At 36.1% G+C, this 24786-nt stretch overlaps 1 protein-coding gene across 1 annotated transcript in view; it reads left to right on the top strand.

Annotated features, from left to right (window-relative positions):
- Positions 1-720: 720 nt before the first annotated feature.
- SLCO1C1 (solute carrier organic anion transporter family, member 1C1) overlaps positions 721-24786 on the top strand; it is a 61140-nt gene continuing 37074 nt past the window's right edge. Inside the window, exons 1-4 of the mRNA XM_006866011.1 lie at positions 721-849; positions 4272-4413; positions 11307-11439; positions 19759-19883. Coding sequence (XP_006866073.1) covers positions 721-849; positions 4272-4413; positions 11307-11439; positions 19759-19883 — 529 coding nt within the window. The remainder of the gene's footprint in view (positions 850-4271; positions 4414-11306; positions 11440-19758; positions 19884-24786) is intronic.

The raw sequence follows: 24786 nt of genomic DNA, 5'->3' as shown, positions 1-24786 counted from the left end.
TATCCTACAGTGCCATATCAGGGCTCTGAAGGGAGGGTGGGGAATGGAAATTAAACAGGAAGGAGGCCACCTTCCTTATTTTGAGGCAGGCCAAAGATTGTTCTTTCAACTGAATTACAGCTAAACTTGAAGTAGAAATCATGCTCCTTCTTTATTTGTCACATTAAAATGATATACAAGTTAGTTCACTTCTCACCTTACTTAAGTCTTACCTTGGGTGCTGCTGACCTGTGAGAATCACAACATGCCTATAATGATCTATCATAGGTGTCAACTCTTTATATCCTCTCTGCTGAGAAGATGGATTTAAAGGCTTAAATTTTAATGAATCAATATGCAAATGATTGCATTCCTCTTCTTCCTTTCCTGTTTGCTTCTAGTTTAAGCTGGCAAGACCACAAAGCTAACAAAATTCTACCTCATTATTTATTCCAAAGGCAACATTTAAATTTATTCTTTGACATAATTAGGCTTAAACTGAAGGAGCTGAAAAAGAATGCTGACTGGAGTCTCAATAGCAAGATTAATTCATTGAACATTCTGATAGATTTTAATTGAAATTTTTTTGGCCAATTTACTGTGGTAACAAAAGGTAGCTTCACTTCAAATGTGTGTGTATAGAATTGTGGTCCATTGTGAAATTTTATAGGTTTGAATGAAATACACTTTTTTTTCTTTTAAATCAATTTTGACAGGTCACAGTCAAGGAACGTTTTCATAATGGACACTTCATCCAAAGAAAATATCCAGTTATTCTGCAAAAGTTCTGTGCAGACTGATGGAAGTTCTTCCTTAAAAACAAAATATCCCTGCCCAGAGGAAAAACAACCATGTTGTGGTGAGCTAAAGGTAGAGTAACAATTAAGTGGAGTAGTAGCTCTTGGTTCTTTGTCCTGAAATCTTCATTATAATGAAGGTAGAAATGAGAGGTATTTTTTCAATTGTATTTATTTATCTATTTTTTGCATTTTTACTTTTTATTTTTTTAGGATTACTCATTTTATTCACAAGACAGTCTTCAAAATATTTCTGAATATCCTAATTCACTATTATAGAGGACATGTTATTAGAGAAAATAAAAATAATAAGATGGGATAAGAGGTCAAACATTACTGTATTAAACATGTCATAACACAGATGTTAACCTGACCTTTATGTTTCAAACAAAAATAATGTATAAGTTATTTTTTTTATGAGAAAATAAATGTACTTTGTTTCCCTTCCAGTACATGATAGAAAAAAAATAAGGGAAAGCAATTTCCTTTTTTATTTTTCTTTTCTTTCCTTTTTAACTGCCTTCACCATCACTGTTAGCACATACCTACACTCTGCCCAGTGAATAATTCTTCCTTCTCTCCCAACCCTGATAACTATAAGCTTATTACAGAATGAAAACCTTTTCTTGAGTCTTTACAGTGGTGGTCTCATACAATATCTGCCCCTTTGCAATCAGTTAATTTCACTAGGCATAATTTCATTCCTCCACGTTATGCTGTGTTTTGCAGCTTTATCATTGTTCTTCAGTGTTGCATAATAATCATTGGCATGTATGTGTCAAAGTTTGTTCAATCATTCCTCTTTTTGCTATTGTTAATAATGCTGCAATGAACATGGGCATGCACATTATCTATTTGTGTTGCAGCTGTTATTTCTTGAGGATATATACCAAGTAGACACATTGCTGGCCCAATGGTGTTTCCATTTCCAACCTTCTGAGAAAGTGCCAGACCACTTTCCATAGCGGTTGTACCATTTGACAGTCCCACCAGCGGTGTATTCTCCACACCCTAGCCAGCATGTATTGTTTTCTGTTTTTCTGAACTTTGCTGTTAATGCTAGGGTGAGATAGTGTATCATTGTTGTTTTGATTTTATTTTTCTTTTAAGGAAATAATCTTAGGTATAACTGATTAAAAGCACACCTTGCCATTCCGTTAAAGCAACCTCTACTATGTTATTGTTGTGTGGCTGTATAGGATTTCTGAGGCTGTAAATCTTTATGGGAACAGAAAGACTCATCTTATTCTTGAGGAGTGGGTTTTGGTTTGAAATTGCTGGCCTTGTGGTTAGCCTCTCAACACACAATCCACTATGTCACCAGCACCCCTTTCTTGAAATTATTAAATAATGCTTTCCTACATGGGGTCACTATAAAATCAATTCTAAGGCACCTAACAGTAGGCTCTTCTAAAAAAATCTTTCTTAAAAATTTTTTTGAGTTTTGGTGAAAATATACACAGTAAAACCTGTTCCCATTCCACATGTTCTAGAGGTCATGATAACTAATGATAGCTGGCATGGGTGGCCTTCTTCACATGATGTCAACATCTTATTCTGTTCTTTAATCTCCCTGATCACTCTCTCAAACTTCTCACCTATGCTTTACAATAACAATCGACTCTATATTCTTAAATAATTTTTCCATTGGGTTTCCTTCCTTTTTTTTTTTTTTAACTTTTTGTTGCAATTCAGGTTTACAAATCAAATTCATTTTCCATTCAACAATAAATACACATTTTGGTTGCAGTCTCCTCAGTGTAATAGTACTCTTCCCACTTTCTCCCTGGGTTCCCCATTTCCATTTGTCCTTCTTTCAAACTACATGCTCATTTTAATACTCCTCTCAGAATGAAGAGAGATGGAGGAAATAATTACTTCCTGAGAATATGCTATATACCTGATACTGTGTTAGATACAAAGTCTATAATGTTTAACCCTATGAACAACCAATCATATTACTCACATTTTCTAAATGGGGAATTTGACATCACTGACAAGCTGTAAGGGATAGAGCTATATTTTAATTGCCGTTATATATGACTTACATGAATGTTAATCTACCTTATGGACTTGGTGTGGTGCTGTAGGATAAGCACTGCACTGTGAATCACAAGGTTGGCAGTTCAAACCCACCACCTGCACCTTGGAAACCCTATACAGGGTCACTATGAGTAAGAACCAACTCCTCGGCATTTAATAACAACAACAACCTTATAAATACTTCATCACACTAGCAAAAGATATAAACTTAATATCAAAGAAATATTTTGTATTGATTAAGAATTTGAATATGAATTTAACCTGAGTGTGAACTTCAGCATGAGGCATAGTTTTATTTTTTTTTCATTCTATTATATTATGATGCACAGCTCTGGTGTGGCACTCTAGGATAAGCACCGGACCACAAGGTTGGTGGTACAAACTTACCAGCCACTCCTAGGAAACTCTATACAAGATCACTATGAGTCAGAGCTGACTTGAGGACACTTACAACAACAAGAAAGCACACACCATTATTGTGAAACATAATGATGAGGGCTGGCCTTGTTAAGAGATGCTAAGTGTTTGCTTATCCTGTTCATTTGTTTTAAATTCTTATCAGCAATTGACTGCTTTTCTTTGCATCACCATACACTGAATCAGTGGTCTTTCAAAGGAAGACATTTTTGCATATGTCTTTAGAGGATTAGGAGTGGGTCCAGAACCAAAAGGCAACAAACTAATTAAAAATTTTTTTAAAGGTCTGCTTTTTTGTTTCCAAGAGAGTTTGAGCTTTTAGAAATCTACATGTATGTGTTGTTGAGGGAAATCCTACAACAATGCTTGACTTTAAGCTTTCCATGGTAACAAGCTTGACACCATTTTTTACATTATTCCTCATTTGTATTGTAAAAGAATTTCTGAGAATTAAAAGGTGGTTATAAACAATGTTAGATATTTATTATTCAAACAACAATTTGAAGATTGGAAAACATATAGCTTAAAGTTTGTGTTCTAAAGATATGTGGCAGCATCATGCCTTGTACAGTCAGAAGGGAGGAAGGGAGTCAGAGAAAACCAAGCAATTTTAGCTGACTTTTCAGAGATTCATTAAAATGTCCTTCTGAATTCTTTCTTCCCTGATATGTTAGTTTGCTGACAAAGACAAACGTCAAAGGTATGAGGGGGTCAAGTCGTACTAAGCATTTCTTAGATAATCAAGTATCTGGTTGCTTGGAATGAAGAAGCTAGAGAGGAGGATCTGTTGATTATACATAAATCTACAGAAATAACTTAATTACTATTTCTAAAAGGTAAAGTACTTATTTTCTTAAACTTTTGCCTTGTGAAACCAGGAAGCAGCCATGCTCTTCTGAATTGGGCAGAAGTAATTTCATCTTTGCTTTGAGTTTCCACAGTCACAGTGATTTTCTTTATTTTTTTTGGTTCAGCAAGTCTCCAATCGTGTGTCAAATTGGATTCAGACTAAGTGTGAACTGTCATCTCTTCCAGGTGTTCCTTGGTGCCCTGGCTTTCGTTTATTTTGCCAAAGCATTGACAGAAGGCTATTTGAAGAGCACTATCACTCAGCTAGAGAGAAGATTTGATATCCCTTCTTCACTGGTGGGAGTTATTGATGGTAGTTTTGAAATTGGTAGGTATTGCTGATGCCCAACATTGTTTTTAGCTCAAGGTCTTCTTGGTACGATTAAACAACATTGTCACTGCATTCTGTTCTCTCCTGAGTAATCTATTTGGGGAATCTAATTTAGATAGAATTTGCCAGTACTTTATGTTACAGTAAGGTGTCCTGGTGACACAGTGATTAAGCACATGCTTGGCTGCAAACCAAAAAAGCAGTGCTTTTAATCCCCAGCTGCTCTGTGGGAGAAAGATTTGACAGTCTGCATCTGTAAGATTTACAGCCTTGGAAACCCTCTGGGGCAATTTGACTAGGTCTTATAGAGTTGTTGTGACTTCAGTTGAAATATTCAACAGCAGTGGGTTTAGTGAATTTTAAATTACAGTGGGTTTTATGTTACATTGCACCTTAATGCAAAGAAAGCAAAAATCCTTGTTAACTAGACCAATAAATAACATCATGACAAATGGAGAAAAGATTGAAGTTGTCAGAGACTTCATTTTTCTTCGATCTACCATCAACACTCATGGAAGCAGCAGTCAAGAAATCAAATGACGTATTGCATTAGGCGAATCTGCTGCACAAGACCTCTTTAAAGTGTTCAAGAGCAAAAAATTCGCTATGAGGAGTAAGGTGTGCCTGACCCTAGCCATGGTATTTTCAGTAGCCTCACATGTGTGTGAAAGTTCGACAGTGAGTAAGAAGACCATAGAAGAGGTAATGCACTTCAGTTAGGTTGTTGGAGAAAAATATTGAAAGTACCTTGAACAGAAGAATAAAGAAATTTGTTTTGGAAGAAATGCAGTCAGAATACTCCTTAGAAGTCAGGATGATGAGACTTCGTCTCTTATACTTCAGACATGTTATTAGGAGGGACCAGTCCCTAGAGAAAGACATCATGCTTGGTAAAGTGAAAAAGAGGAAGACCCTTAGTGAGGTGGGTTGGCACAGTCACAGCAGCAATGGACTCAAGTATAACAACAGTTGTGATGATCATGGAGGACCAGATAGTGTTTTATTCTGTTGTGCATAGGGTCGCTATGAGTGGGAACGGACTCGATGACACCTAACACCACCACCAACAATGTTATAGTAAAGACACATAGCCCTCTCAGAGCAATGGAAAAGAAGTTCCCTGTTCCAGAAGTTCACTTTTGTTTGATTCACACAATTAGATCCCAATCCGAGTTAGAGGCTTTTCTGGAGGAAAGATAATAAAAGGTTGATGGTATTTTGGATTAAAAGTGCATATGGGGGATTTCTCTTTACAGAACATAAATCCCAGGAGCCCTCTGATTTAATTTTAAAAATTCAGAAGAAATGAAATGGATGCTTAAAAATTCTCGTTACGAAGAAATTAAACCATAAAAGATGTTTTCTTTCTACCCAGTGACTAGAAAGAAGAGAAAATGTATTCAATTATAAAGAACACTAGATCAGAGCAGGCAAGGAAATTTCAACAGTGTTTCTGATAAACAATTGAGTTCTTTAAACTTGAGAAGACCAAAAAATATTAGTCACTGTGAATTATAAATTTAAAAGTGTAATCCCAACTTGTTTACTTCCTGAATTGAGAAATTTCTCAAAATAAAATGATACCTCTGTTGCCCGTACTGCCTGTTGGGACTCAGGGATGTGTAAATCTCTAACTGCTCGAGTTTCACCTTCACCTGGTGAACTTTCAGAAAACTGAAGGGATATTTTATTCTACTATTCAACAATTTATGTTTTTAGTTCATATTATATATTTCAATTTATACTCTGAATGACACAAAAAGAGTCAAAATACCTAAGGGGCAACAAACACCCAGACTCTTGCTTCCCAAATCTATCTTTCACCATTATACCAGAAGGAACTTTTGAAATTCAGTACTTACCTAACTTAATGTGTGTACAAATGACTGGGAAATGCAGACGCTGATTCTAGTTGTTGTAGTTGTGGTTGTTGTTGAGTGTCTTCTAGTAGGTTCTGCTTCATAGCGACCTTGTGTAGGGTTTCCAAGGAGCCACTGGTGGATGTGAAATGCCGACCTTGTGGGTTAGCAGCCCACTACTTATCCTACAGTGCCACGTGAATCTGTAGTATACAAATCTGTATTTCTAATAAGTTTCAGGTGATAGTAATGGTGCTAGTCAATTGATTACAGTTCTGTAGCTAGGTTCCAAAACATGTGATCACATCACTCCCTTTGTAAACAAACAGGCTTGAGTAGTTGATTTATTCCATTTTGTCTGCCCCAACTACAGCTGTAAATTGAATGAAATGTTATGGAGAGCTGAGGAAAGGGTGACATGTTGTATCATAAGCAGAAACAAATATAAAGAGGCAACTGGTATCCATAGAATAGAACAGATTAACAGAAAACAACAAAAAAAAAAAAAACCATGTAAGAAAAGTGATTTAAATCCAGAGAGACAGAGAAACCACATTTGTAGAAGGCCTAGTTTTCATATGAAATTACAAAGGACCCAAGTCCAAATTTATATTAATTTTTTTGAGACCATATCAAGGACCAAAATTAACTGGGTTAGATATCTTGAGCTACTCCTACTTCCATTGTAAACCTCTACTTCTAACATCATGGGGTTTCTTTAGTTATTTGCAATCTTATTCATTATTTTAAGTTTTTAGTTTATGTTGCTTTTGTGAAAAGGATTCTTGATACATTTGCTGTTCAGAATTTCCTTGATTACAAGAACAATATTGTTTTCTAAATGTTATCTGTGTGCACTTCTATTAATTTTATTTCATTGCCTATACATTGCAGTGTTTTCTGAGTAGGCAAAGGTGAGGTTTAGAATGAAGATAATTTTGTACCGTTCTTTACAGTTCATAGATCTGTTCTTTGTTGTTGTTGTTGTTGTTGTTGTTGTTAGGTGCCATCGAGTCAGTACCGACTCATTGTGGCCCTATGCACAACAGAATGAAACACTGCCCGATCCTGGGCCAACCTCACTATTGTAGCCATGCTTGAGCCCATTGATGCTGCCACTTGGCCAATCCATCTCACTGGGGGTCTTCCTCTTTTTGTCTGACCCTCCACCTTACCAAACATGATATCCTTCTCCAGCAACAGGTCCCCCCTGAAAATATGTTCGAAGCATGAGAGACAAAGTTTGGCCATCCTGGCCTTGTTCTTATTTTATTGCATTTTTGTGGTTGTGTGCCGTTGAGTCAGTTAGGACTCAGAACAACCTTGTGTAGGTTTCCAAGAGCAGCTGGTATGTTTGAATTGCTGACCTTTTGGTTCCAGTCCAGTGCTTATGTTACAGCATCACACCAGGGCTCATAAAATGTCAAATCAACAGATACAGTGGACATCCTTTTCTGATATCTAACCTAATTAGAAATGCTTTTTTAAAATCTTACAATAAAGTAATGTGTTTACTGTGAGGTTTTGATAGACAAACACTGAAAAATAAAATACATTCTACCTTCCTTAGTTTTTTCAAAAAAAATTTTTTTTTCTTTTTGTAAATCAGTGATTGATTAGATTGACTGTATTTTCTATATCTATTAACATAATCATGGACTCTTCTCCATCAGTGATAATAATTTTAGGTTTGTTTGCTTTTGTTTTTTAATTTGGTGGAATCCATATACTCCTGGAATCAACTGTAGTATAAGCATTAGACTGTGAATAATAAGGTTAGTGGTTCGAGCCCAGATGCCCCTGGGGAGAAAGATGAGACTTTTTGCTCCTGCAAATATATATAGCCTTGGAAATCCTAAATCGAGTCTCTATGATTTGGAGCCAACTTAATGGCATGTAAAAACAACAACATTCAAAATGTGTTTATTTTATATACTATTCCTCAATTTGCTAATATTTTATTTAGAATTTTTATATCTATTTTTATAATTAAGCCTGAAATCTAGTTTTCTTTTCTTGCATTTATCTTGCCCTGTTCTCTTTTCAAAGGTATATTACTCTTATGAGTTGTGTAATTTTCCTTTTTCGCCATCTGAAATTATCTGTATGAGGGAGGAAAGGAGATGGTGTGGGGGGAATGGGAAAGCCAGAAAGACAGAGAATCAAAACTTCTTTTTAAAAGTCTCCAGACCTTTTTAATAAGCTAGTGATGGCAGATAGGGAAGAATTTGGATATCCAAATCAATTTTTAAAAGATTACACATTACTATATTCCAACTGTATGTCCTGAGAACTCAAATGATACTAAGTGAATGAAGTAAAACTATTGTCTAGATATCACAGATGTTGAAATGATAGCACCTAGTATTTAACATAAGGAGCCTTGGTAGCTTAGTGGGTTACCAGTTGAGCTGCAAACTGCAAAGTCAGCAGTTTGAATTCACCAGCTGCTCTGCATCAGAAAGACGAGGCTTTCTGCTCCTGTAAAAATTTACAGTCTCAGAAATCCTATATCGGGTCATTATGAGTCAGAACCAGATCAATGGTACACAAACAGTACCGATATTTAGCAAGTAGTGACTGGTGAGTTTGAACTGCCAATCTTGTGGTTAGCAGTCCAGTGCTTATCCTGTAGTGCCACACCAGAACTCCAATATAACACATAAGCTGTCTTATAAACATAAATTCTTTTTTGTGGAGGTGTTGATGGAGTAGCCAGGTGGAGGGCAAGGTCTTTGCATATAAATTGCAAACTTGTTGTTGTTAAGTGCCTTTGAGTGGGTTCTGACTCATAAGACCCTAAATAGGGTTTCTGAGGGTGTGAACCACCAAGCTTGCAGTTCAAATTGACCTTGTGGTCAAGCACTTATCCTCCAGTTTTTAGTTTTATTATAACACCTTAACAAAAGTACAGAGATGAATATCAGTGTAATATAAAATATCTTCTACTAACTATTTAATATGTCAAATGGGAAATATCAGATGTAATTATTCTTTTTAAATATGAAAATTAAAGAGAACTTAATATTTCCTGTAGTCATAAAGTCTTGAGTCAATGCGCAAGCCTCTTTTCTCACTATCATTATGATTGTCCTTGTGTTGTTAAGTGCCATTGAGTTGTTTCTGATTCGAAGTGACCCTGTATAGGGTTTCCAAGGAATGCTGGTGGGTTTGAACCACTAATGCTGCAGTTCGTAATCCAGTGCTTGTCATACTGCCCATAACAATCATTGCTTTTTCTGCAATTGACTAATGCTGGCAACTTGACTAAACAGTAGTAAATTAAATGATTGATTACAGATGTAAGGAAACACACTCTAGCTAGAAAATTGGAAACATGAAGGAGAACTTCAATGCAAAGCCACTCCTCAGTCATCATGATCAATTACTAAGAGATGGCTAAGATCTGTCTCTGTCTAGCACTACACTTATTTAAAAACAAGAATCACAAATAAAAATGGCTAAAGGTTTAAAGTGTCTTAAAATCTAAGACCCCAAACAACGGTTATGAAAGCATGCTCCAGGAACTGTTTCCAATAAACACACTTGAGCTATTGTTAACAATGCCAATTTCTTGCCGTGGACCCAGATTCAGGGAATCAGAATGCCAAAAATCTGCATTGTAAACAAGTTGGTATTTCCCTAACTACCTCTCTCAGTAATTTTTGTGTGCACCAAAGAGAGATAATATTTGCCCTAAAAGATGTTTCCATTACCAATTAAAACTTACTACTTGTATACTTCACTAAAGACATTTTATAAAGGTCTAAATCTCACCTTTAAAAACATACTGTTGAATTATTTCTCAAGAGATAAAGAAGGGTGTATTTTAAGGAGACTTCATTTTTCATGGTATGTATATTATAAGGTACTAATGTCACAGAATTGATGTATTCCTGAAGTTGTTTACTTGAAGTAATTTGGATTTCATTTAGAGTCTTATCATTTTTGTAAAAATTATATGAACAAATTTGTAAATTTTTTGTGTTAATATGAGTTTAAAAAGTTGATCACATTTCAAGTAAGTTAAGTAGTTTGTTACCCTATACAGGATCACTATAGGTCAGAAGCAACTTGACAGCACTTAGCAATAACAACAACATAAGGAATATGGAGTCCTGGTGTGACACTGTGGGTTAATGTGCTGGACTGCAATGTCAGTTTTATCTGCAAGGTTGGCAGTTCAAACTCACCAGCTGCTCCTCAGAAACCCAATATAGGGTTGCTAAGGGTCAGAACCAACTCAATGGCATTTAAAAACAACAACAATAAGAATATAGAGTCTATATTTCTTTGGGGACTTCTTGTGTGGCACTGTAGGGTCAGCACTGAACTGTGAATCACAAGGTCGGCAGTTCAAACCCACCAGCTGCTCCTTGGAAACCCTATACAGGGTCGCTATGAGTCGAACCAACTCAACAGTACTTAACAACAGCAACAATATTGCTATAATAAATATGGAGTCCTGGTGTAGTGCCATAGAATAAGCACTCCACCTCAAGGTCGGTTTGATCCTCAAGGTAGCTGGTTCAAAGTCACCAGCTGCTCCTCAGAAACCCTATATAGGGTTGCTATGAATTGGAACTGATGCAACAGCACTTAACAACAACATAGGAATATCAGCTAAAGAGATAACATATAATGTATATTTCAAGAACAACTGGATACTTTAATGGAAACGTTAGTAGAAAAATTCAATAAAGGAAGAAACTATGACAATATTTTTTGGTCTATTGCTAGTACACATTAAAAGGTAAAAAAAAAATAGGGTTCAAGAAAAAGAATAAGAAGGATTTGTAATCAAATTATTTTGACAAAGAAATGAGGAATAATGGCAGGGCTCAGATTAAAGAAAGGTAAGACAAATGATAGGAAAGATGGAGGAGGAATGTGTTTTAGTCAAAAGAAATCATTGTTAGATCTTCTATAGACATTTAAAGACATTTCATTATATTCATTGCAGTTTATAATTAGGATAATGACTTTTTAGAAGCTTTATTACTTATAAATATTTTCTTCTTTCTTTCAAAGGGAATCTCTTAGTTATAACATTTGTTAGCTACTTTGGAGCCAAACTTCACAGGCCAAAAATAATTGGAGCAGGGTGCCTAATCATGGGAGTTGGGACATTTCTCATTGCCATGCCTCAGTTCTTCATGGAGCAGTAAGTACAAAGCAGTGATCTTTTTCCTACCTTAGTCAAAAACGGAATGACTCCCTTTTTGTTATTATGCTTAGGTATTTAAGTTTAAGAAGATAACATATGACTTAAGTCTATGACACCTTTATGTATTAGTTTCATTTATTTAATCTGGGCAAAATTTCAGAGCACTGTCAGAATTTTATTTTTAATTTTATAATTTGTAAAAATACTAATTGATTTGCTACTATGTGGTAAGAATTGTGATGATTTCAGAAAAATTAAAAAGAAATTTTTGTATTAAACATTTTGAATCAAATGCTTTAATTCAGCTGTAGAGGCAAAATAAGTAAATAGAAATTAACTTGTATGCTAAATATTAAATGGATGTCAACAGGGTGCTCTTGTTAGGTGCCATCAAGTCAATACCGACTCATAGCAACCTTATGCACAGCAGAACAAAAACAGGGTAGTGAATAGATAATTAATGATGGATCATGATACACTTGTCTAGCAATAATTGGCTCAGAGATAGATTATCAACTCCAAAGAGTTATTGTTCAAACACTATCTCATGACCATTCTCAGTAGAACTGTAAGGTTATCTGTTATATGTCTCTATTCCTAGAGCATACTTTTGTTAGTGCATTACTTGCTTAAAACAATAGTAGTTCAAAATGTTTGTTATATTGTTTCTTCCTTAAAATAACTTATGAGTTCTTCTAAAAACAATTTACCACTTTGATTTTGAGCTAAAGATCATGACGTGGAGAATTTGATGACATTCTCAATGTTAGATATTCTGTAAATATGGAACCTGAAGCTACAAAAAAATCTTCTGGCTTCTCAAGCAGTATTCTTCTGGCATATCAAAGCTACTTCCCTTCTCTATGGTCACTGTGCTCACAGAGAAAAGTGACTAACAAATGTTTAAACAAAAGATTACAAAAAAAAAAAAAATTATTCCTGATACTTTGTTTATTGTATATTCTTAATCATTGTATCATAGTATTTTAGAGCTGAGGATATTTAGAGGGAGCTGGTCCAAACTTTTTCTTGGACTCAAAAGATTTCTTTTGACTTCCATAATCAATCTATAAAAGTGGTACATAGAATACTTCAGCGGGAGATTTCCTACCCAATTTTGGTTGATTTCCCTGATCCTGTGTTCATTACTTTGGAACTCTGCCTGTTCTTTAGATGCCTCTGAGCTCTTTTTCACAGGGCAGAAGTTCCCTTAGATCACTGACTTTCCAAAAGTTTGTCCTATGGAACTCATAGACCAGGAAGAGGCAGAGGAGAAGGCTGAAGCAATGAGCCTCCAGTTTGCCTAACTCCTGCTTGATGCACAGTTGAGCCAGTTGCCTGTTTTATGCTTTGGGCCTCTGTGTAGCACTTTATGAAGCTCTGGTAGTCTAGTGGTTATGAGTCAGGCTGCTAATATCAAGGTCAGCAGTTTGAAACTACCAGTGCTTCCATGGGGATAAGATGAGGCTTTCTACTCTCATAAAGAATTACAACCTTGGAAATCCTATACAGGCTGCTATATACCATCTCCACAACACATAACCACTGTCAGCAATGTAGCTGTTTGCTATGAGTTGAAAAAGAGTTCCACCACGAAAAAACATCAGGAATTGAAAGTGGTTTCAAAGGATAAATAAATCCTTTTTCCTAATCTCTCAATTTAACTCACCTGTACAGGGTTGCTCTGAGTCAGAACCGACACCATGGCACATAACCATCACAACCACCAACTGAAGCAGTGGCTCTTCTTTGTGACCCTGGGCAGGTTACTTAACCTTTTTAGCGATGTTTCTGCATACTGTTTATAAGTATAAACATAACAGCTAGCTCTAAAAGTTATTGCAAGTAACCTGGGCAAAATGGCTATTAAGTTTCTTGGAATTATTAGTAGCTGTGTTATTATTGTTGTGTATTACTGTCAATCTTCTTTAGCTAATTATGTAGCAAAAGATTTAATCATAAAGGTGTTACATTCAGATTACAAATGGTATTACCTCAAATTAATAACAAATACAAAATACTATTCTTGGAAATCAGAAAGAGACATAATACCAGGAAAAAAGACAACAGTCAGTAAGACTAGTGCTGATTAGTGGTAGATGCAGGGTCTGATCCACCACTTTTATATGTTGGAGAATATAGTTAGACATTCACTTACTTAGGGTCTACCATTCCTTTGGTACTGTGCTGGTACGTTTATAAACACACACATAATTCCTTTCCTATGAAATGTAGTGGATTATCACAACAACTGAGAATTATTGCAATAACTGCTTTTCAACCTGTCTTCACATTGGTCACTCATTTGAGTACTTTCTGAAAATGAAAATTTTTGTTCCCTAAAAAACTACTGTATTCTGCCTACCTAGAAGAAACAATCTTCACCTTCCATGGGGCTCCTTTAGATAATGTACAGATACAATAAAGAGATCATGGTTTCCAGAGATCTAACAAGAGGGAAGGGCATATCCATGCAGTGTCTGGGGAAGAAGACTTCTAGGCTAACTGAGCAGTGAACACAACATTCATTTTGGCAGAAGATAGCCTGGTGTGTAGATGAAGCAATGAGGACTATGTGACTGCGGTGCAATGAGCAAGGTGAAAACGTAAACATGCAATCGGAGAAGTAAAGATATCACGTGAGAAGAGACCATACTTGTTTCTCAAACTTTGATGCATATTTGAATCACCTGGGGCTCTTGATACGTTGTAGATTCTGATTCCACAGCTCTGGAGATGGGCTTGAGATGCTGCTGCTGCTAGTGGTGGTAGTAGCAGTCTGTATATAGTGGTAATCTGAATGTTGTTGTTGTTATGTGCCGTGGAGTCGGTTCCGACTCATAGAGACCCTGTACAGAGTTTCCGAGGCTGTAAATCTTTACGGGAGCAGAACGCCTCATCTTTCTCCTGCGGAACAGCTGATAGTTTCGAACTGCTGATCCTGAGGTTCGCAGCCCGATTCGTAATCACTACGCTACCAGAGCTCCTTTAGTCTGAATAGTAATGTTCAATCAACTGCCAGGACTTTGCCTCTGAATCAGATAGGAAGTCATTAGACGGCTTTGAGCAGACTGACTCACAGTTTTAAGAGCTCATTGGTGGGGCAAGTTTAGAGGCATGAAGACTAATTAGGAGGCTCCTGTCAAAATCATTTTATGCTTTAGAGTCAAGATTGTGTCAGTCAGGATTTGAATCCAAGTTTAAATGAAAGCCTTTAATTTAAAAGCTTTCTTACCACTCATTCCCCTTCCCATTGCTTCTTTGTCTCTTTATCCAAACAGAGCTTAAATAGACACAGAACACATCTATGTTGTTAAGTGCTATTGAGTCTGGTCTGACCTATTGCAACCCTGTAAAGGGTTTCTGATCAGCAGGTTGAACCATTGACCTTTCAGTTAGCAGTCCAGGGCATATCCTACCACACCACACTAGGATTTTCTATAGTCCTCTTTTTACAACTAAGAAACTGAAACCTAAAGACAGTAATGATTTTTTTAATAGAGTATCATAGAGAGTAAAGAGCTCTGGTAGCATAGTGGTTATGAATCAGGCTGCGAACTGCAAGTTCAGCAGTTCGAAACTACCAGCTGTTCCACGGGAGAAAGATGAGACTTTCTGCTCCCGTAAAGATTTACAGCCTTGAAAACCCTGTATAGGGTCGCTATGAGTCAGAACTGACTCCATGGCACATAACAACAACATCATAGAGAGTATTTAGTGACGAAGATGGTACTTCCATAAAATCTACTTATTAAAATCTAAGAAGTCATTATGCTTTCAACAATTATTTTTAATTGATTAAATTGAGAAAGTTCAAATATTTTAAATATCCAAAATACTTCATAATCAAATGTATGATCCAACTTATATAAAATATCTACAATCGGTAAATCAACCCAAATAAGATTAATAGTTACTAGATGATGTGAAGCATTAATTTCTTTTAAAAACTACATAATGACAATCAAGTCTCTAAAAATCTCAAGGGACTACAACAGTTCATACTAGTTTTGTAAAAATGAAAACCACCTTTATCATAATTTCAATGTTAAATGTCCTCTGGGTAGGTAAGAGTTGCAGAAATAGTTATCCTAATTAAGTGACTCTTAATCTATTTTGCTCAGGGAACCATGATATACAATATTAAAAAAATATATGAGTATATTTCCTTAAGTATTTATATACAAACTTACATATAGTACTTTTCTGTGGAGTTCATGGATTCACTAAAATTTTGTTTAAGCAAAGTAATATAACCCATTTATCAATTTAAATATTGTTGTTGTTAGGTGTCGTTGAGTTGGTTCCCACTCATAGTGATCCTATGCACAACATAAAGGAACGCTTTTCAGTCCTGCACCATCCTCACAATTGTTGTGTTTGAGCCCATTGTTGCTTCCACTATGTAAATCCATCTTGTTGGTCCTTTCCAAGCATATAATGTCCGAATCCAGGGACTGGTCTCTCCTGATAATATGTCCAAAGTACAAGAGACAGTCTTGCCATTCTGGCTTCTAAGGGACATTCTAGCTGTACTTCTTCCAAAACAGATTTGTTTGGTCTTCTGACAATCTATGGTACTTTCAATATTGTTCACCAACACCGTAATTCAAATGCATCAATTCTTCTTTAGTCTCCCTCATTCATTGTCCAACTTTCTCATGTATATGAGACTGTTGAAAATAACATGGTTTGAGTCATGCTGACATCTTTGTTCTTGAGCACTTTAAAGAGGTCTTGTACAGCAGATTTGTCTAATGCAATATCTCATTTGAATTCTTAACTTCTGTTTCCGTGAGTATTGATTATGGATCCAAGCAAACTGAATTTTTTGACAAGTTCAATCTTTTCTCAATTTATCATGATCTTACAATACTACACAGAAGGCTGTAGTCTTTGATCTTCATCAGTATTTCAAGTCATCTTCACTTTTGTCAAGCAAAGTTTTGTCATTTGCATATTGAAGATTGTTAGTGACATCAAGTTCTGATGTCATATTCTTCTTCATAAAATTCAGCCTAATGGATTATTTGCTTAACTTAAAGATTTAATCAGCATGATGAAAAGACACAACCTTCTTGCACAACTTTCCTGATTTTAAACCATTATGAATCTCCTGTTCTGTAGGAACAACCTCTTCTTAGTTTGAAATGGGCACAAATATGGATCTCTTCCAGTCAGTTGGTCAGGTAGTTGTCTTCCAAATTTCTTGACATAGATGAGTGAGTGCCTCCATTGTTACATCTGTTTTGTGTAAGATTTCAATATGTATTCGGTTAGTTCTCGGAGTCTTGTTTTTAGCCAATGTCTTCAGTGCTGCTTGGACTTCTTTTTTTCAATTCCATTGGTTCTTAATCATATGGTACCTGTAGAAATGATTGAATATCAACCCACTATTTTTTGGTACAGTGGCTCTATATATTCCTTCTATCTTCTTTAGATATTTCCTATGCCATTCAAAAATTTGCTCATGGAATTCTTCAATGTTTCAACTAAAGGCTTGTATTTTTTTTTTTTTTTTCGGCTGGAAAAATATTGAGCTTATTCTTCCCTTTTAGTTTTTTGACTCCAGGATTTTGTACATTTCATTATATTTGTGTTCTTGGGCTGGCCATTGAAATTTTCTGTTCAGCTCTTTTACTTCCTCATTTCTTCTAGTCACTTTAGCTTCTCTTTGCTCAAGATCAGGTTTCAGAGTCTTTCCAGTTTGACCGTTTCTTTTTTTCCTGTCTTTTTAATGACTTCTTGATGTATGATGTTCTTGATGTCATCCCACAACTCTTCTTGCCTTAAGTCATTAGTATCTAATGAATAAATTCTATTATTGAGATGGACTCTAAATTCAGACGGGATATACTGAAAGCCATATTTTGGCTCTCATGGACTTGTTTTAATTTTCTTCAGCTATAGCCTGAATTTGCATATGAGCAGTAGATGATCTTTTCCACAGTCAGGGTCTTGTTTTTGGCTCACGATCTTGAGCTTCTCCATTATCTTTTGCCACAGATGTGGTCCATTTGAATCCTCTGTATTTAATCTGGTGAGGCCTTTATGTTGATAAAAAATGGTATTTGCAATAAATATGTCATTGGTCTTGAAAAATTCTATCATGTGATCTCCAGCATCATTTCTGTCACCAATGCCATATTTTCCAATAATTGATCCTTTGCCTTTGTTTCCAACTTTTGCATTCCAGTCACTAATAGCTATCTAAGTATCTCAATTGTATGTTTGATCAATTTCAGATTTAACAAGGTGGTAAAATTCTTCAATTTCATCACCACTGGCGTTATTGGTTGATATGTAAATTTGAGTAATAGTGGTATTCACTAGTCTTCCTTGTAGGCATCTGGATTTTATTCAATCACAGAAAGTGTTGTACTTCAAGATAGAATTTGAAAAGTTCTTTTTGATGATGAATGTGATTACATTCCTCTTCATTTGTCAATTCCAGCATAGTAAACTGTACGATTATCTGATTCAAGATGGCCAATACCAGGCCATTTTAGCTCATCAAATCCTAAAATATTTATACATTCCATTTCTTTTTTGACAACTTCCAATTCTCTTGGAGTCATACTTTGTACATTCCATGTTCTGGTTATTAATGCATATTTGCAGCTATTTCTATTCATTTTAAGTTGTGTCACATCAGCAAATGAGGTTTCAAAAGCTTAACTCAAGCCATGTGATTAAGGCCAATTCTACTTTGAGGAAACAGGTTTTATTCAGTCACATTTTGAGTGCCTTCTACCCAGAAGGGCTCATTTTCTGTCACTATATCTGACAGTGTTCTGCAACTATTCATAAAGTTTTCAGTGGTTAACCATTCAGAAGTAATCTGCCTCTCTTTATTCCTATTCTGTTTTACAATGGAAGTTAAGCTGGTATTTAAAATATTGGTGTCATATCTTCCAGCATCACATGTCATATCTTCCACATCCAACACATGACACCACAGTGTGACAAACTGACAGATGAGTGGTGATCTGTCAGTTTAAGCATTAGGATAACCCTATATATTCTACCATGCTGAGTAGATTTTTATTGGTAGTATTATAATTAAATCACTATGAATACTAGCCATTATTTACATAGCTAGTGACTGAAATAATAAGAATTAGGATGATATTGTAATGTCCTTTACCAAATACTTCCCCTTAGAGAGTGCTAGTGGAGCAGATACTTCAGATCATTAAGGATCATTTGTGTGAAAGCGTGGAGCTGTGGACTGTAGACAGACTAATCTCTTATCATTAAACATAAAAGGAGTCCTGTGAAGTGCTGCAGGCTAATGTGCAAAGTCAGTTTGAAACACAGGGTCGGCAATTCAAGCTATCCAGCTGCTTCTCAGAAACCCTTTAGAGGATTCTATGAGTTGGAACCAACTCAATGGCAACATTAAGCATTGGCTACTCAACTCAGCTGCCATCGTAACCTGGAATTAGAAATGATAGCTTGAAGCTAAATTAATACATCAGGAGGGGCCAGTTGCTGAAAAAGGATATCATGTTAGGTAAGGTAGAGGGTCAGAGAAAAAGAGGAAGATGGATTGGCCAAGTGGCAGCATTGATGGACTCAAGCGTGGCAATAATGAGGTTGGCCCAGGATCAGGCAGTATTTTGTTCTGCTGTGCATAGGGTCACTATGAGTCAGTACCAACTTGATGGCATCTAATAACAACAACAACAAGATTAATAAACTATAGAGAATGTGTGCTGTATTATATATAAATTCTCTGAGTCAAGATTGTTGCTGTGCATCTCTAAAAAAAAACAAAAAAAGCAAAATACACACTAGGTAAATTGTTCAAAGCTCCATGCATGTATTAGCCTTGTAGTTGTTCTATAAAATTTGCAACTGTAAATGTAATGTGCAATTGATTATGAGTTGTTAAATAATTAATTTTCCACTGATTCAGAGATAATAATGATTTAGCAAGTGTTGAATATTTTTTCACCAAAGCAGGAGATTTATATAAAATGGAATTGAAAGAGAATGGAATTATTCTATGGATTTTGAAGCCCACTCCTAGTTAATATTAAAATGAGCCTCTCTGATAACTTTTACTTTTATTTTTATTCATTACACTGCACAAACAACTTGCCCAGGTGTGGTGCAAATTTGTTCTTTACGAACCAGATATTCTGGCTACCTTTTCAGCAAACTTTACTGGTAAATATTGGTTTGGTTTTGTGTTATTTAGAGGGATAGCTGCAAACTCAAACAGGCACCATAGTGAATCATGTAGCATGGATGTAATTTTTTTGTATGTAATCAATTAATCTGTAGTAAAGTAAACATCCTTTTATGCAGGTACAGATATGAGAGCTATTCCCCTTTCTCCAATTCCACTCTCAGCATTTCTCCATGTCTCTTGGAAACAAGCAGTCAATTACCGGTCTCAGTCATGGAAAAACCACAATCTAAAATAAGTAATGGTAAGACAATTTTTTTAAAGTTTACTTTAGTTGATTAAGCAAACACTTTTTGATAAGACTTTGTATAACAAATATTTGTATGCTTTTTGTTCTCAAAAGCTTTACTGCCTTGAGATAATATTATAACATCTTAAAAATTGTTAGCATACTTGAAAAGATGCTAAGAACACAATCAATCAAATTTCATGGAAAGAAAGAGCATGAATAACTTTGGGAAAAGCTTCTAATGGTTCCAAAAAAGGTGGACCAGAAAACCTGGTTTATCACATTCAAATCCTAGTCCATTACTGAAATGTGTTTTCTCTGTGGTGATGGTGGTGATTATATGCCGCAGAGTCAGTTCAGACTCATACCAACCCTGTATAGGGTTTCTGATGCTGTAAACCTTCACAGGAGCAGAAAGCCATATCTTTCTCCCATGGAATGGCTGGTAGTTTCAAACTGCTTACCTTGAGGTTAGCAGGCCAACTTGTAAGCACTACACTTATTCTGTATTGTTATTGTTGTTAAGTGCTGTCCAGTAGGTTCTGGTGCATAGAGACGCTGTGTAGAGTTTCCAAGGAGAGGCTGGTGATGTTGTACCTAGTTTTATTTATGTGTTGAACCTCTTTGCAGTAGAATGCAAATACTTAATTTCAGTCAACTGGACCATAGCCTCAACTTTTTCCCTGGGGGTTGCATGCATTCTAGGAAGCTTATATAATAGCAAGGTGAAGCTCAGGATAGACTCTTGGTGTTGTCAGTCCCCTGTTAGTAACACAGAATTTCTCTTTCTGTTAGGCACCGCTCTCTTAAAGTCCTTCTTCTTGGCTTTAGTGAATGAGGGCTCATGCTAAAGATAATGGCAGAATAAATATAGGACTCCATTTACAACTTTGTTTTTCCTCACTTTCTAGAGCAGAGTTCTTCAATAGAACTGTCTAAGATGGCAGAATTGTTCTGTATCTGTGCTATCTAATACAGTAGCCATGAGCTACATGGACTTTTGGTGTGGCACTGTAGAAAAGGACTAGACTGTGAACCACAAGGTCTGCAGTTCAAATGTACCAGCTTCTCCTAGGAAACCCTATACCACAGTCAGAATTGACTTGATGGTATTTAACAACAACAATAGCAAGTTACATGGACAAATTGAGTACTGGAAATGTTACTAGTATGACTGAGGAACTGAATTTTTAGTGTTATTCCATTTGAATTTATTTAGCAGTTATTATGTTGGACAGAGGTTCAAGCCAGATTCAGAAGAGGACATGAAATGAGGGATATCATTGGTGTGCTTTATTGACTACGCAAAGGCCTTAGATTACATAGATCATGACAAGCTATGGACAACATTGTGGAGAATGAGTATTCTGGAACACTTAATTGTGCTCATGAGGAATCTGTACCTGGACCAAGAGGCAGTTGTTCGAACAGAACATGGGAACACAGAATGGTTGAAAATTAGAAAAGGTGTGCCCAGAGCTGTATTCTTTCACCAAATTTATTTAATCTGTATGCTGAGCAAATAATCCAAGAAATTTAGTTGTAGAGATGTGACATCAGGATTGGAGGAAGAGGCATTAACAACCTTTGATATGCAGATGATACAACCTTGCTTGCTAAAAGTTAAGAGGACTTAAAATATTTACTGATGAATATCAAAGACCATAGCGTTTGGTATGGATTGCATGTCAATGCAAAGAAAACAAAAATCCTCCCCACTGGGCCAATAAATAACATTATTATCAATGGAGATAAGATTGAAGTTGTCAAAGACTTCATTTTTCTTGGATCAACCATCAACACTCTTGGCAGCAGCACCCAAGAAATCAAACGATGTATGGCATTAGGCAAATGTGCTGCACAAGACCTTTTTAAAGTGTTGAACAGCAAAGATGTCAGCTTGAGAACTAAGGTATGCCTGACCCAAGCCATGGTTTTTTAATAACCTCATATACATGCGAAAGGTGCACAGTGAATAAGGAAGCTCATAGAAGAATTGATGCATTTGAGTTATGGTATTGGAGGAGAATATTGAAAGTACCATAGGCTGCCAAAAGAACAACAGATCTGTGTTGGAAGGAGTACACCCAGAATGCTCCTTGGAGGCCAGGATGGGCAAAATTCATCTCTTATACTTTGGACATATTGTCAGGAAGAACCAGTCACTGGAGAGGGATATCATGTTTGGTAAAGTGGGTCAGAGCAAAAGTGGAAGACCCCCCAGAGAGAAGGATTGGTAAAGTGGCAACATCAATGGGCTCAAGCATGACAACAATTGTGAGGTTAGCTCAGGAACAGGCAGTGTTTCATTCTGTTGTGCATAAGGTCGTGATGAGTTGATGCTGATTCAATGGCACCTAACAACAACATTTTGGACAGAACAGTTCTAAAATATCTACCTTTGCATAATACAAGGAAGACTACTGTATCAACAAACTTCTTAGAATCAAACAAATATTATGGCTGGAATTGACATGAGCATTGATTCATATTTTCAGGAAGGGAATAGCAAACACCAGAAAAAATATGGCAAATCCCTGGTCACTTGGTCACATTTTAAGAAGGGAGTAGAATCATCATGACTACTTGTAGTCTGATTCAATTGCCCAAAGATGTTTACCAGAGCTCTTCAAATGTTGTTGTTGTTGTTAAGTGCTGTCGAGTCAGCTCCTACCCATAGCAACCCTCTATAAGGTTTCCAAGGAGTGACTGGTGAGCTTGAACCACTGACCTGTATTTTCAAAAATTACTTTAGCTGTTATTGTCTTGTAGAAATACTTCCTACCTTACAAGATTGTTGGGAGATTATTAGGAGATTTCAATTTAATAATACATTGTTGTTGTTGAGTGCCATGGAGTCTGAACCTTGGACATTGAACCTTGCAATTAGCAGTACAATGCTTATCCTACAGTACCACACCAGAACTCCTTAATAATGGCTGTTGTTGTTAGGTGCTGCTGAGTCAGTTCCAATTCATAACAACAAAATGCACAACAGAACGAAACAGAGACCAGTCCTGTGCCATGCTCTCAATCATAGTGAAGTTTGAGTCTATTGCTACTGCCACTGTGCCAATCTATCTCATTGGGGATCTCCCTCATTTTTAATGATCCTTGTGGCGCTGTGGGTTAATGCACCAGACTGCAAAGCTGTTTGAACTGCAAGGTTGGCGGTTCAAACTCACCAGTCGCTCTTTGGAAGCCCTAAATAGGGTCGCTATGGGTCGGAAGCGACTTGACAACATTAACGGCAACAACAGCAACAGCTTTACCAAACATGATGTTTTCCTTCAGGGACTGGTCCCTCCTGATAATATGTCTGAAGTATAAGAAGTGAAGTCTCAGCATCCTGGCTTTTAAGGCACACTCTGGCTGTACTGCTTCCAATGAACATTGGTCTGTTGTTCTGGCAGCCCATGATACTTTTAATATTTGCCTCCAGCATCATAGCATGAATGTATCAATTATTCTATGGTCTTCCTTAGTTTATGTCCAACTTTCACATGTATATGAGGCTACTGAAAACACTAAAGCTATGTCAGGTGCACCTAAATCCTCTTTGCTCCTGTATGCTTTAGAAAGGTCTTGTGAAGCAGATTTGCCTAATACAATACATCATTTGATTTTTTTGACTGCTTCTTCCATGAGTGTTGATAGTAGATTCAAACAAAATGAAGTCTTTAACAAATTCAATCATGTCTCCATTTATCAGGGATGTTATTTAAAGGTCCAGTGGTGAGGAATTTTGTTTTCTTTATGTTGAGATGCAATGCATCCTAAAGGCTGTGGTCTTTGATCTTCATTAGTTAGTATTTTAAGTCCTCTTCAGTTTCAACAAGAAAGGTTGCATCATCTGCATATCATAAATTATTAAAGAGTCTTCCTTCAATCCAGATGCCGCATTCTTCTACATATAATCCAGCTTCTAGGATTTTTTGCTCAGTATATAGATTAAATAAATATACTGGAAGAATACAATCATACACCTTTCCTGATTTTTAAATCATTCTGTGTTCCCTTGTTCTGTTAGAACAATTGTCTCTTGGTCTATGTATAGGTTTGTCATAAGCCCAATTAAGTGTTCCAGAATACTCATTCTCAGCAGTATTGTCCACAACTTGCCATGATCCACATACTTTAAAGCTTTTGCATAGTCAGTAAAGCTAAGGTAAATATTTTGTTGATATTCTCTACTTTCAGCCAAGATCCATATGACATCTGTAATGATATCCATTGCTTCACATTTTCGTCTGACAATTCCCTGTCAATATACTATTACAGCCGTTTAAAAATTATCTTTAGCAAAATTATCTTTAGTATGTGATATTAATGATATTGTCTGATAATTCCCACATTCCGCTGTGTCACCTCTTTTTGGAATAATCAAAAATATGGATCTCTCCAATCTGTTGGCCAAGTAACTCTCTTCCAAATTTTGTTGTAAGGAGAGTGAATGCCTCCAGTGCTACAGCTGTTTGTTGAAACATTTCAATTTGTATTCCATCAATTTCCAGAGCCTTGTTTTTGTCAATGCCGTCAATGCATTTTGGACTTCTCTCTTCAGTACCATTGGCTATTGATCATATGCTAGCTCTTGAAATGGTTATAAGTTGCCCATTTCTTTTTTGGTACAGTGGCTCTATGTATTCCATCTATCTTCTTTTAATATTTTCTGCATTATTCAATATTGCATTTTTCAATGTTGCAAGTCAATGCTTGAATTTTTTTCTTCAGTTCTTTAAGCTTGAGAAATACTGACTGTGTTCTTCCCTTTTGGTTCTCTAACTTTAGAGCTTTGCATATTTCATATAATATTTATATATTTCATATAATAGTTGTAATTTTCTTGTTTGCTCTTTGACTTCCTCATTTCTTCCATTCGCTTTAGAATCTCTGTGATGGAGAGCAGGTTTCAGAG

This window comes from Chrysochloris asiatica, unplaced genomic scaffold (genome assembly GCF_000296735.1).
Source record: "Chrysochloris asiatica unplaced genomic scaffold, ChrAsi1.0 scaffold00086, whole genome shotgun sequence".
Taxonomy (NCBI): Eukaryota; Metazoa; Chordata; class Mammalia; order Afrosoricida; family Chrysochloridae; genus Chrysochloris; species Chrysochloris asiatica.
Note: the sequence above shows the minus strand (reverse complement) of the source record. Positions and strands in the feature narration are given on the sequence as shown.